Source organism: Glycine max, chromosome 4 (genome assembly GCF_000004515.6).
Source record: "Glycine max cultivar Williams 82 chromosome 4, Glycine_max_v4.0, whole genome shotgun sequence".
NCBI lineage: Eukaryota > Viridiplantae > Streptophyta > Magnoliopsida > Fabales > Fabaceae > Glycine > Glycine max.
This window is the reverse complement of record NC_016091.4, coordinates 48,665,468-48,680,927: the sequence shown is the minus strand read 5'-3', so window position 1 is coordinate 48,680,927 and position 15,460 is coordinate 48,665,468. Positions and strand designations below refer to the sequence as shown.

At 31.4% G+C, this 15,460-nt stretch overlaps 1 protein-coding gene across 3 annotated transcripts; it reads right to left on the bottom strand.

Moving 5' to 3' along the window:
- Positions 1-2,421: 2,421 nt before the first annotated feature.
- On the bottom strand, positions 2,422-8,347 carry LOC100788102 (polyadenylate-binding protein-interacting protein 12). Of its 3 annotated transcripts, none has more exons than XM_014774919.3 (12): positions 7,907-8,347; positions 7,746-7,808; positions 7,103-7,674; positions 6,890-7,000; positions 6,751-6,795; positions 6,582-6,654; positions 6,392-6,504; positions 6,223-6,282; positions 6,050-6,097; positions 5,799-5,867; positions 2,987-3,048; positions 2,422-2,879 (listed from the first exon to the last, which is right to left on the bottom strand). In XM_014774919.3, exons 3-12 carry the CDS (start codon positions 7,604-7,606, stop codon positions 2,822-2,824), a joined length of 1,143 nt encoding a protein of 380 aa, XP_014630405.1. In that variant the 5' UTR covers positions 7,607-7,674; positions 7,746-7,808; positions 7,907-8,347; the 3' UTR covers positions 2,422-2,821. The 3 variants fall into 3 exon arrangements, with proteins under 3 accessions (XP_014630405.1, XP_014630406.1, XP_014630407.1); XM_014774920.3 differs by having other exon boundaries at positions 7,103-7,666; positions 7,907-8,126; XM_014774921.3 differs by having other exon boundaries at positions 7,746-7,756; positions 7,907-8,125.
- Between the last annotated feature and the right edge of the window lie 7,113 nt (positions 8,348-15,460).

The following is a 15,460-nucleotide window of genomic DNA, read 5'->3' as shown; positions in this document are numbered from 1 at the left end:
AAATCCAAAGAAAGTTAAGTGCTTTCATTATTCATTCTTCTTTCACCCATACTCTATCTTCATAAAGAGAAAAAAAATTTAAAAAATATGTATCACATTTATTGTTATTGACTATAAAAAGTCAAAGTATAATATTTATTTAGTGACAGTTTTACATCAATTATAAATAACTGTCTAAATTACTTTAAAATAATTATTTTAAAAGTCAACAAACTTATTATATATAATAAGTTGTGATTAAATGATTATATAAAAAAATTTACACGGTCAATTCATAATCTTTTTTCTCAAAAAGTTATTGACCAATTAAAGACATTTTAAAAAAAATAATGTAGCAAATAATTTGGATGGATTCTTATGAAAATCCCCTAAGGGATTAATGTGCTTTTAAGCAATTATTCATCAACTTACATGGACTAAAAATTAGTTTGTCACATTTATCCTTATAAAAGATAAAGTTTAAGAAATTAATTCGTCATATTTACTATTTATTGACTAGAAAAAATATTGACTAATTAAGGGCATTTTTATTAAAAATTAGTAAATAATTTGGAGATATTCTTATAAAAAAATTAATGTGGTAAATTAGTTTTTTTTTGTCTCTTATAATTTGGGGAAAATGAAAATGAATAATGGAAGAACACTACTCTCATTAGTAATTTTACAAGAATCTCTATAAATTATTGACTTCATTAGTTTTTAACAAAAAAAAAATTCCTTAATTAACCAATGATTTTTCTAGTCAATAAATAACAAATGTAGTAAATTAATTTCTCAAACTTTCCCTTTTATGAGGATAAATGTGGTAAAATCATTTTTAGTCAATTTAGGAAATGAGTAATTGCTGAAAAGCACATTACTCTCTTAGTTAACTTTTATAAGAATCCCTCTAAATTATTTGCTGCACTATTTGTTTTACAAAAGTGTTTGTTTATTGACAAAATAGAAAATAAAAAATTATAACATCAGATTGTTTATTGACTAAAAAAGTTATTGACTAATTAAGGACTTTTAAAAAAATAATGTAGAAAATAATTTAGAGGAATTCATATAAAACTTGCCTAAGGAGAAATGTGTTTTTCAGTAACTATTCATTCTTCTTTATTGACTAAAAATTAATTTATCACATTTATCTCGTAAAAGAGAAAGTTTAAGAAATTAATTTACTACATTTATTACTCATTTATTATATCATTTTTACTAATTAAAGACATTTTTTGGTTATTAATATATTTATTTTAAAATAATTTAAAAAAAGTGAAATTTAGCAAACAATAATATATAATACACATGTTGATGTCCACATTCTATTACATCCCAATGCCATAACTTTCAGTCAACACAAGACAATCTTAGCACCTACAGCAAGTATACCATTCAATTAATTTGCAACCTCATGTGACATAAGCTTTCATCATATCCTTAAAATCTTTTATAACATTACATAAAGACGTACTTAAATAATTATATAGAACTACTATCACTAATAATAATATTTGTTTTTTTAGTAATAATAATAATAACTACAATAATTAATTTTGATATTGATCAATGGGTCAACGATTAGGTTCACATGTAAACGACTTTAAAAATTAAAATTTCTTATTCAATTCTTACATAAACAAATATAAATGGATTAATTATATTGCTTTGATCGAAACACTTAAAAAATAACCTAAAAGTATTTGGGTCAAATTAAATTCACAAGTGACTATACATACATGTGAACACTCTTATCTTATGTTAAAATATACCACTTAGTATATTTAATTCAGGGTTAATGTGAACATCCTTATCTTATGTTAAAATATACCACTTAGTATATTTAACTTAGCGTTAATGTAAATTATGCCCTAATGTGTTGAAAAATACAAATATTATATTATTTTCCCAGCTTGTATTTAAAACAAATATAAGTTTATATATTCAATTGTATGTATTTTAAATAAATTGATAAAATAAAAACTTCACTTCCTTTGGTTTTGTTAAGAAAAAAATAAAAATCTAAGTGAATAAATATCAAATTATTTTACTATTTTTTATCTAATAAAATTTATTTATATAAAACGCTTTTCTTTTATATTCAAGAGAGAGAGAGAGAGAGAATGATGAGGCTCACAAATGTACATCATCTGAGGGTTGCTAGCAATACTCTTTTATATTCAATTGTGAATCAATTCTTTTTGTTGTTTATGTGCGCATTGCGGCTATTCCTCCAACTTGAATATCAAATTATCATTGGTGGGGCTTGGAAGCATTGCAAAAACAAAAAAAGGTGGCTTCCCAAATCCAGGGTTGGTGGGAGAAACATACCACTATTGGTGATAGGCATATGCAAGTTCACAGGTAATAGATGGCAAACACAATTAAGACAGCAGATAGCCCACAAAGCTAGGTGTTAAATAAACTACACGTAAGACAAACAGAAAATCAGACACTATTTCATATCGCGATCTAAACAAATATCCATGATAAACACCTCATGAATAACGAAAACGAAGGCTTTGTAACATGTTTCTTTAAAATAAATTCCAGATGTTAGAAACACCCAACAACCATAAACTTCTCTCCTTGCATGATCAACACGACACATTGTGCATCATAAATTAAGCCATCAAGATCCTCGAAGTACGATTCGACTCTACATGCTAAAACAGAGACCCATAATCCCCCAAGGGGAGCAAAGTAACCATACTGTAAGACATGAGGACAAAAGTACCAACTAAATGCCACATGTTCCTTAGAACATAGCTGTTTCTATGTATGTATATATGTAAATATATCTCAGCAGCAATCAACCCCAGAAACATGGAAAGTTGATTCAGTGCATAGAAGGACGAGGAGCACGTGAACGAACTGGTGTCTTCGATGGACTTACCCTGCATACCAGATACCAGACCAAACATAAGAATGATTGAAATGACATTAAAAGAGTTCCTAAAGTTTTTAGGACAGTTGAAATCAAAGAGAAATTTATCAATCCAACCTTATGGGCAGTGAACCCAAAATCACCCCACTACAGCTTAGAGCTGCAATTGCACTCTCAGCCTGAAAGAATGAGGCAAAAGAAAATCTTTCAGATAGCCAAAAAAGAAAAGACAAAAGGCTAAACAAACAATAGACAACATAATGAACATATATTTGGAGACAACTGTTATTTCTTAGCTGTAAGCACACATATAATTCTTAAAAAGAAAAAAAAAATTGATAAATTTCAAAGACACACAGAACTTTAATCATTTAAACCCTTGCATTATGGCATTTTACTAGAGTAGTGAAGTTCAGGACTACACCAGTTAAGAACAAAACCAACTGCACAGATGTATCATACAAAGAGAATTTAAAATTAACTGAGTCTCGCATAGGAAAAGAAGCATCATCTTGTTGTGCAAGAGCTTCATTGCATTCAAAACAATTTGCAGGGGAAACTGAAGAAAGTAATTTTTGAGAATAGCCAAAAGATGACGAGAAAGCAGAAGGATATGGAAAAACAAGGGGGTGTAAGCATTGCACAGAAATGCTCTATACAGACTGAAATCCATCCTCAAAAGTTGATAAAATTTAAATCTAAGGTCAAAACGAAGTCCCAAAAGCTTATTAGCCACACCAATTCAAACTAAGGAAGCCCAAGCATGGATGGCTGTAATGAAAAAGACAAATCAACATGGTTGAACCAGAAGTCACCATCATATCGCATGATTCCTGAAAATAACATTAGCAAGCTTAAGGGCCACTACCCTTTCGTGGACCAAGGTTATCCCCACTGTAAAAAAAATATAATAGCAAATGGATATTGTCTTGCCATATCCTTCATCAGCTACAGTTGCAAAAGAATCCACAGATTTGCATCTCTTAACCACAAGACCATACTCATTTCAAAGCACCATACTCATTCACAAAAGTGTAAATTGAAATGACTCACTGAGCATCAAGAACTATACTTATTCATTATGACTTCTGAAGGTGAAAAGCATACTAAAGTACCAGATCAAAGACTATCAACTGCCTCTTAAAACCATACACATCAGCTTGTCATCCCCCTCTTTTCTCCCCTCTGGTTGCTCTAATTACACCTTAGAGCACTAGCTATGTCCAATGCAGGCCATATCAATGGAGTGGATTTTCCACCAACAAACTGCTGCTTAAAACAATTAATTATAGAGACAAGCAACTAATTTACTATGTGAGGCTCACATTATAGTGATTACAATGCACATTCTATGGTTGCATTATAGTGAGTAATGCTCCATCCTTCTCACTTGCTCTCCATGGATGAGGAAAGAAGTTTGAATATTTTCAAAGAGGATCTGCCACCTGAAGCCATTTGATGTTATCATTGCCCAACAAATAGGTATGACCAATGTAGTCAAAATCAAGATCCTAACTAGGATTGGAAAGGTAGGCCCCTTAGCTATCAAACAGCTAAGAGGGAAAGGTTCAAAAATTCCAGCAAAAACTAACATCAGCAAGATTCATTTCTATCTTCTCTTTTTAAGATTCTCCTTACATGGAGAAAGACAGTTTTAGTAAGGAGGAGTTATTACTAGAAAAGCATTTACTGACACAAGTATACCCACAAGAATCTCAAGAGTGTACCTTTTGCTATCAAACACCTAAGACGGAAGGTTAAAAAACTCCAGAAAATGCATCAGCAAGATTTATTTCTCTCCTCTTTTGGTTATTCTCCTCACATGAAGAAAGACGGGTTTTGTAAGTAATGAGGAGTTATTACTACAAACACATTTTTTGACACGAGTGCACCCACAAGAATCACATGAGTAGTGAGACAAGGCTTTGTTGTTGTACATTGACAGATTGGCTTCCCTTTAATTTCCAAAGAATATTTCCTATAAACAAGGAAATAAACATGCCCTTTGCTATCAAACACCTAACACAGAAAGGTTAAGAAAACTCCAGCAAAAGCTATCGTCAGCAATTATTTCTCTCCACTTTTGCTTATTCTCCTTACATGGTGAAGGACAGTTTTAGTAAGTAGTGAGGAGTTATTACTACAAACACATTTTTTGACACGAGTGCACCCACAAGAATCACATGAGTAGTGAGACAAGGCTTTGTTGTTGTACATTGACAGATTGGCTTTCCTTTAATTTCCAAAAATATTTCCTATAAACAAGGAAATAAACATGCCCTTTGCCATCAAACACCTAAGACAGAAAGGTTAAGAAAACTCCAGCAAAAGCTATCATCAGCAATTATTTCTCTCCTCTTTTGCTTATTCTCCTTACATGGAGAAGGACAGTTTTAGTAAGTAGTGAGGAGTTATTACTACAAACGCATTTATTGACACAAGTGCACCCACAAGGATCACACAAATAGTGAGACAAGGCTTTGTTGTTGCACATTGAAGGATTGGCTTCTCTTTAATTTCCAAACAATATCTCATATAAACAAGGAAATAAACATGCCCGTCGCTATCAAACACCTAAGACAGAAAGGTTAAAAAACTCCAGCAAAAGCTATCCTCAGCAAGATTTATTTCTCTCTTCTCTTCAGGTTATTCTCATTACACGGAGAAGGACAGTTTTAGCAAGTAATGAGGAGTTATTACTACAAACGCATTTATTGACACGAGTGCACCCACAAGGATTACAAACAGATTGAAGAAGTTTTCAGGAGCAAGGGACAACATTATTGGAAATGATAACTGCAAAGCCAGTAGAAGCCCTCAATCTAAGGGTTATAACTTCACAAATGGATAGATAATGCTACAAAATAGATGTGTAAACCAGAGGAGAGTTGGATAAAAATATAAGGTTGAAAAGTTAGCAAGTAATTACCACTGTGAACTCAACAAAAGCAATTCGAGTTGAATGATGGTAATCTCCAAGAAGCCTCAACCGTTGAACCTGGATAACACACCAAAATGATGGAAAATATTTTACAAGATAATTAAATTCAAACAATAACAAAAACTCAAACATTGAACCCAGATGAATACACCAAAAAATAGTGGGAAATACCTCAAATGATACTTAAAATTCAATCAACAATAAACATTAAAGGTCTAGTTCCATGAAAAGCTACAAACCTCTCCGCAAATAGATTCAAAGAAGTGTTTGACATCAGCTTGAGTAAGCTGCAGAGGTAACAAGAATGCAAATTTTAAGAATTATGAGTCATAATTGTAGCAAAACAGATATGAAAAATTACAGAGCATTTTCTCCAGCAAGATTATAAGAAAAAGGTCAAATCCTAAACTACCTTCTTGTCAATATTTGTGCAATAAATTGTTCTTGAACACATCTCCCTTTCATCTTCAGACTGAGAAATATAGCACCATTAGATAGGTCAGACAAAATAGATGCATTATCAGCTACTCTGGTCAATCTTCTAAATGTAATAGGCAACTCTAACAAAGAAGAAACATTACCCTGGGCAAAAATGTTGGATTAACAGGGGCAATAGCAGTTTTCGAAGGTAGTACTCTCAACGGGTAATATCCAAGCATGGTTCCAGACAGGTTCAAAGCAGCCCTTGCACCATCTGCAAGCACAACACTGTTAATACAGAGAAATGTCAATAACAATTACAAAGTTGCAAACATTTGGTGGTCATGTTACCTTCATCTGTAAACTCAACGAAGGCAAACCTCAGAATAGAATTAGGATCCCCACAAACACGGCAATCAACGACCTATAGTCAGGAAAGTGGAGTTGATTCAATCAATAACACAGTCAACAATTATTAAGAAGAAAACACGCATCATAAATAAACCATAACCATTTCTACCTGGCCACAGTTAAGAAAGAGCCCCGCCAACTGCTCTTCAGTAACCTACATTACAACAAAAAACCAAAAGTCTTCGAATGAATACATGTGCCAGACATTGTATTGGAACCTAAACAAGAGAATCCGCTAAAATTTGTACCAGTTGATCAATGTCTGACACATAAACAGTCCTCCTAATCATCTCTTCTCTCTTCTCCATATCCATTTTATGATTCACTCTTCGCTTCCCATGATTATAGCCATTCTTCCTCTGCAACACATCATCATCATCATCATATTAAGAGTGAAAACATGGTAATGAAAATCGGCAATAGAATAAACAACCAAGGAAATCAAAACAATTCATCCATACCCTTCTGTTAGTTTGACCGTTAGCATCACCAAAGTTATTGAGCAGTATAAAATTATTAGGGTAACCAAACCCGGCACCAGCACCGGCACCAGGTCCAGGTAGGTAGCCATGAGTATTGGTTAGTGATGGGGGCACAAATTCCTCAGCCATGGGATTCAACTTTGACAAAAGCTCTTCCAAATCCCTCATATCACGCTTGAAACTCTCACCCCCATTCTCCCCACAAATGACCCCATTCATTCCATACCCATCATTGTTCACCCCATTTGTGTGCATCTGACCCATTTGGGCCTCGTAGTTATAATTGCTATTGGGCACTGGCATAGTGCCAGGAACTCTATCTTGGTGGTTGAAGACACCGTTGTTCAGCTTCTGATCGTCGTTGATGGACCCACTTCTGGGTTTTGATTGCTCAACCTCGCCTGAGTTCGATGACACTACATTGTTTTCCAAATTTTGACTGGAAGAACCGATTTTGGCCCCAACATTCTCAGCAACCGCCATAATCACTTGTGTAGAGATAAAAAGGTGTTGTCTTTTTTGTTCCTATGCAATCAGATTTCCCTGTGAATCTGTGTCAAGAGATTAGTAGAAGAAAAACAACAATTGACCCAGAAAAGCATGTTTTAAAAAGAAAGCATACCCGAGTTCTGTCTAAAAAAATTCCATTGATATAAGATCAAACCGAGAAGATCGTCAGGTACAACTACTCCAAAACCCCACAAGAGAACAATTATCAATTATCCTTGTTATACATGTAAAGAAAAGCAATAAATTTGTGAAGGAAAGGGAGGTTTATCTTACTAATTTACTGAAGAAGAAGAGGAAGATGATGATTATTGTAGAGAGAGATGAAAAGGGTATTCTTCGGATCGTCCGTTTTCGCTGCACTGACTTTTTGGACCTTCCTGAGAAGAACATCCCAATTTGATGATGATGATGAACGTATAAAAGAAATAAAATAAAATAAAAATGGACCCAAAATTTCGTTAATTTCCACAAGTGCCCATTCTACATGTCATCCATCATACATTTCACTAGTACATCATGCAATGCATCCCAAAGGATACATGGTAAATCCAACAAAAGGTAGGCATGCCGAGGATTTGACAATTTAAAGACGTTAATTAATCAGTCACTTTTGTTTGAGAAAAGTGTCGAGGATGATGAAAGTCAGGGAGGTTACAAAAAATTCTTGGCATGTATCTATACGTTTTATCTTTTTCTTTTTCTTGTTCTTTTTTTCACATTGAAAATGATACATAGGAGAAGTTCTTTTATAAACAAAATTTAGATATAACATTGAGATTTTTTTTCAATTGAAATTATAAATTTATTTTAATAATTTATTTAATACAAGATTACATTAAACACTCATTTAGTAGTCAAAATATGATAGAATTGTTTGAAATATTTTTTAATGTTTGAAATATTTTATTAGTCAAATATTTATAATAAGAAAAGTCAATTGTACTTTTTTAGGAAATGATAAAATATAATAATATATTTTTGCACACACATACATCTATAGGCATAATTACACCCTTTACATGCGCGTGGACACACAAACTTGACTCTCCCTTTTATAATAAATGGTTTAGAACACACAAACTTGACTCTCCCTTTTATAATAAATGGTTTAGATTGATATTCCTTAATTAAAATAGTGACATCAAAATTTCACTTATAACAAAATTTAAATTATTGAATTAAAATGGAAAAATAAATTATTCTTTTAAATAATTTCTTGAGAATTTGTTGACTTTTTTATTATCCACAACTAGTATCTTCATTGACTACTCCAACTACCAAAACTCACCCGACTCTAGCAAATAGAGTAGGAATGATACTGTTGTTGCAACTCCCAACAAATTCAAAGACGATGAAACATATAATAAGGACAACTAGGATGACAATGTCAAAGGTGACATAGAAATAGAAAGACTTATTTGATAATGGAAGCAAATGCGATTCTAGAACAATAAACCTCGTTAACAATAACATTGGTAACAATAATTCTCTTGTAATTATAACAATAAAAGTCATTGTAAAGGCAAAAAACACAAGAAAGATGATTGAGTTGTGATATTAAAAAATTTCGTAACTTTTTTTCGTAAAACAAAGTTATCACTTGCTAATAGAAAAATTGCAACAAGATGTTCCCAAAACCTTTAAAATCATACAAAACTTTGAACATAATTAAAAATAAGTTTTCACACTTCATTTCATACTTGTATTTCAATAATCTTTCCGTTAAGTGAAAAACATTTTTAATCCAACGGTGGTTCTTAGAGCTTAATCGTGGTTGTCTCAGCCTACCTAACCATTGTCTCCAACATGCTCTAGTGCCTTGCACTGTTGCTCTCCATAGTTTCATGGCCACAAGACATGTTGTCCTTCCCATTTTACTAATCTAAGTTGATCACCAAGTCGAATTATTGGCTCTGATATCAATTGTTGGGAAATCGAGGGGGGGTTAAACATCGAGAGATTTACACCAATTGGTCATGATCAATCATATAAGTGAATCTACCACCACACTTTAGCCCAAAATCTTAAAGCTCATGTTTATGGATATTTCCTTCAATGTTGTTCAACTTTTCCATTTTCACCTAATGTGGAACTTCACCTTACACTTGTATTCCAATACAAAGATACAATGAATTTTTATATCGATTCATCTCTACCATTGACATTACGTTTTTTACAATCACCAAGTTTCACTATCTTTCAACAAAGATACAAGGATTTTTCAGTGTCACTTTTGACTCTTACACAAACCTTGTCTGAAGCTTTTACCACCCAAGTATTATTTTCTATTAAGCCACTTCTGGCTCTAAAACAAATCAACCTTTTCAAAAAGTTGTTGATCTCTATCCTTCTTACCCAATTTCCAGATTGATTATCATTTTTTTTAATTTCCCAACTTAGTATCAGATATAAATATTCCTAATACCTATCGAATCATAGTAATAAAGGACATTGAAAGAAATGAAGTTGTAACATCCCTTCCTTTCCAACAAACCAATCATTCCTGTAAAAGATTTTCTCTTTATTTGACTTTCTTTCACATCACTTATTATTTTCTTATTTTGACTCGAATAAAAAAAAATCTAAATCAAAATGATTAATAAAAAATTTCTATGGAATTCTGAAAGATGTAAAAAAATTATTAAATCATATCATTTCATTATATTGGCAATTCCAAAAAAATTGTCCATATCATGAACACAGAATAATGGCAGTAGGGCAAGTATGTCCCCATCATCTAGTGGTCTAGGACATCTCTCTTTCAAGTTCTACAAAAGGAGGTTGATCATGAATTTTCAATAAAAATTAAAATGTCTACCTTTTGTTCTTATTAATATTTGTGTTTGAAGAAGGTGCACACAAACAATTGTTAATGTCTTACAGACGAATTTACAAGGTAAACACATTGTCTTTTTCTCTCATGCTATACAAGGTGTTTTGAGAGTTTTTACGATTTAAGAAATTTTGAATATAGAGAGCTTCAAGGTAGGAGAGAATATAGTATTTGTAGGCTTATTCATTAAGTAATCATTGTCTCTAAATTGTCTTCATTTGCATCTGTTGTAACATTTGGAAAAATGTCAGTTGGAGCATTAAATGCAAGTCTACTCTAAGCTGATAAATCGTTTTGGTCATCTTCCTCGAGTCACACTTCCTGTGTTGTCTTTGCTAGTCACATCAAATTTTATGCAGAACAAGTCTGTTGTGAAGGAAGAGTTTAAAATTGATTATTCTCTTACTTTTTTCACCTCGATTGATCCTAGAAAAGGATGTTTGAACATTCTTTACAAAGATCTAGACAAATTAATAAATAGATAAAAAAAAGTGTTAATTTTATAAAACTAACCTTATTATTAATATTACACTAAAAATATAAAATGACACTTATTAGGGCTATCAATGAAAAATAATTAATGCTATGCTAAAAATTAAAATAACACTTTTTTTTAGACTTTTTCTTCTTCTTACACTACACCTATTATGGGATGGGAGGAGTAATATTTATTTTAGGGATATGGAAAAAGTTTTTTAGGCATCACATACTAACATAGTATTGCAAACACCAATAATTGTCACCTAAGATGATCATTAATTTGTCTTCGACTAAACTCATAAGCAACTTAACAAGTGTTTTATGAGAATAGGGACAAAAAAACAATGATGTCATATTTTTTAGAATGAAAACTAAAGAAAGTTTTTTAAAACGACTAAAATCAAAACACTTTTATTATATGGTAATTGAAAACATATTTTAACTATGGAAATTTATCCTTACCATGTTACTTTTTCCTTTCTACCCTCTGTTTGCATTTTCATCCTGATCAAAAATAATATCATAAATTTTATTTTTTTTCTTTTTTTTTCTATTTGATTGTAAGCACTTTAATAACTTGTAAGCTATTTTGACTAACTTATAATCTGATTTAACCATTAAATCAGCTTGTTTATAAGTTCTTAACTTTCCAGCTAGTTTATGTGAGCATCTACAATGAAAGTTGTTTAATGGGTTGCTTAACAAAAAATAATATTTTAGTGTCACATGTGATTTTAAGTTGCTTAAATTTAAAGAGAGTTGCTTATATAAAAAATTATTACTCATGAGTTGCTTAATTTTGTATTAAATATAGGAGAGATAAATATAATATTTGTGAGTTAAGGAACGAAATACACATTGGAGAAAAATTAATTGAGTTGCTCAAGATTCAAGTGGTATAAATTAGGTTATTTATATGAATACCATTGATGATGCTCTAAACTACTTTTACGAAACATATCTTAATACTCATAATTAAAAAGTTTTAAGTAATTGTTATATTTAATGACATTGCACATAATTTAGGAGATAATTTTGTTTCCGTTAATAAGTGTTGCTTGTATCATTAATTAATAAGTCATTAAATGCATTCACTTATAAGTTGCATGAGAAACAAATTGGTGTATAATTAATAGATTTCACAATAAATTAAGGGTATAAAAATAAATTAACAATGAATATATTTAAAGGTAGGTTCATGTTTCTTATAACTAACACACCAAATATACATCTATTTATTCTTATATAAAGGACCTTAGAGAGTAATATCTAATAATTGACATTATATATAATAATTTAGTATGAAGAGAAATAGAGGAGGGATCAAGTTACTTCAAGAGTAACTCAAAAAAAAAACTACTCATTATTCCTATCTTTTATTTTTTCTTTGATCTAATGGTAAAAAATGAGTTACTCATTAGAGTCCTTAGATTAAAAGAAGATAGGCTACATGTATTTTTGCCCCCCCCCCCCCCCCCTTCCCTATAATTCTTGATCCGCAATTTTGGACTCCATATATTTAAATAATGATATTTGGTCCCCAAATTTCTCAAAATTGGAAAGTTTGGTTCTTCTGTTAGTTAACTATTTGCCAAACATTGGATGGTCAACTAACAAATGACTAAAATTGTTGATTATGAAAATATGACGACTAAGTGTCTTGATTTAAAAAAAAGGACAAAAACTCCAATTTAGACAAGTAAATAAAGAGTAACTCATTTAAACTTACTCTTAGTAACTTGACCTTTTTTCATATCTTTATCTCCTATTAAATCTGAGAAAGATTTTTGGTGCATTAAATTTCCCGCTCAAAATAGGATTATTTGTTTATGATATTTTATAACTTCACATTTATTATGCATCATCTTTATATTATATATATATATATATATATATATATATATATATATATATATATATATATATATATATATATAATATTTCTAGTGCATTAAATTTCCCGCTCAAGACAGGACTATTTATGGTATTTTATAACAATATATTTATTTCCATTAATGACCATTCACTTGCTGTGAGCATTGTTGACACTAACTAACTAAGAGTAGTGGGGCATTAAATCACTCACGTTCACTACATGCACCTCATTTGAGAGAATAGTCTCCGCATGTGTACCACAAAAGTCGTTATGATGGATGATTAACGTGTTTCATGTGTGGTACTTTGAAATCCTCCAGCATTTCCAACAAAGAGACATAGATGGAATGAGTATGTCTAGTCACACGAATACCGTTTAGTATGTAGGCAATACAAGAACCAATCGTGAGAACCTAAGTCACAGAGGCTAAGGTGACAATGAAAATGATGCATATCGTACGTTGCTTGCACAAGCATGGAGCCGTGTAAGAAAAACATCATATTGTTATTATTGTTGTTGTTGTTGTCGTCACATTTGGTTCTGTATTTTATATGTGAAAAAATAAAGGCTTCTAGTACATTAAAATTCTCACTCAGAATAGGTTACTTGTGATATTTTGTAACTGTAATAGCTCGATCAAATCACACAAGAATGAGAGATCCAAGGTTGTGTAGGAATGAAACTGTGCACTTAATGATGACTTTAAATAATTAATTCGTACTACATACCAACAAAATGTATTTACTTTTTGGTAGCCTATTTCTTAAAAACTCCACAATTAAGAGTGTTTGGTTTGAAATAGTTATGAGATGAGTGACCTTTTGAGAAATTTCAGACAAAAGTGTGTAAGTGAGAACAAAACACATTGAAAAGTCACATGTTAACTTGTGGAAACAATCATTAATCCTGAAAATAGCAAAAATAAATTGTCAAAAATCTGGAAAATAATCTCTTATAAAGGGTTCTAACAAGTCAAATATAAAAGAAATGTTCATGATACGTTAAATTTCCCACTAAAAAATATGGCTATTTATGATATTTTATAACAACACATTTATCACACATCATCTTTATCTTTCTATATATAAAAGAAAGATTTGGGTGCATTAAATGTTCCCACTAAAATTAGGGGTATTTATGGTATTTTATAACAACATGTTTATTATTATTATTATTACACATTGTCTTTACCTTTATCTTTATATATACATGAGAAATGTTTTGTTGCATGAGATTTCCACTAAAATTAGGGTTATTTATGGAATTAGTGGATAAGATGATTGACAAAAATTAATTTGAAAGCCTAATTAATGTCTTTTTTAATTTTAAAGAGGTTAAAATATGTTTTTTATCCTTATGAAATTGTAAATGTTTGAATTTTGTCCCTACAAAATTCTTAGTCTCAAAAAATTGAAATTCATGATATTCTAGCCTAGTTGTAGGTTCAGATAAATATGAACCTACAAATTTTAACTTAAATTTTAAAATACGATTTTAGGGATTAAAAACAATCACAAAATACAAAAAAAAATACCACAAATTTTTGAACCCTAACTTTTTGACCTTCTTCATCTTCTTCGAACCCTAAAAACCACAACCCCAAAATCACAAATCAAACATATAACCATTGAATAGAATTATAAAACATAACATTCCTATGCAAACAACACAACATGCAAGCATATCATAGCACAAAAAATCACAACTCAAATATGGTAAAAATGAATACCCAAAACAACCAACATTTCATTTTTCACATAGCATAAAACCCTACAACGGAGTATACAATGTCATTTATGAACCTTGACAATGATGATGGCGAATTACCTCTGGTGGCCTTGTGCTAATTGGTAGAGGTAAAGAGGGTTGGGAGAGTCATAGGAGATGTCGAAGGCAACAAACCCATTCCTCTCACTGGTGGGAAAAGGCATGGGATCCAAATATTGATACCAATTAACGGTAAATTTGAGGTTTCGAGGTCGCGGTGGATGATGAATTGAAGGAGCATTGACGAGACCAAGTGATTTTGCAATAGGAGACGAATTAAACACCTATTTTGGGACAAATTTGGTGGCATAAAAAATGGGATATTTCAAAGGGAAACATTTAGGGCATTAAGTTCCATGACACTTGCATTTCACAACCCGATTGAACAACCCAACTTGCCAAATGTGTCTCATGGTGAGACAGGAACCAAGCACAACGAGACTCTCACCCCTTATGTCAACCCTTTTCAAGGGACTTGAGCATGGTCCGTTACTAAGGATGTTTCTCTAGACTATAATTCGAACGTCATTCTCATGGTGGACTCTTCACAATTCGTTCGTTGTTATTTGATGAATTGTTAGTTTTTTTTCCTCTACTTATTGATATATTTAAACTTAACCGGTAGTCCTATTAGACTTTATGAGCAAAATAAATAGTTAGAAAATAAAAAAAAATGAAACTTGATGGTTTTCAAGTTCATGTTGGCTGCAAAAATTTGTGGTGGATTTTTTTTTTTAACTTGTGGCTATTATAACCTAATGGACCTTCAAGTCCATGTAAGAAGGAGAGTGGTCAATGATGGATCATTAAGAGGATGACATGTAAGAAAAAGAATGTTGCCTAGGTATGAAAATTAAATTCTGTATAATTT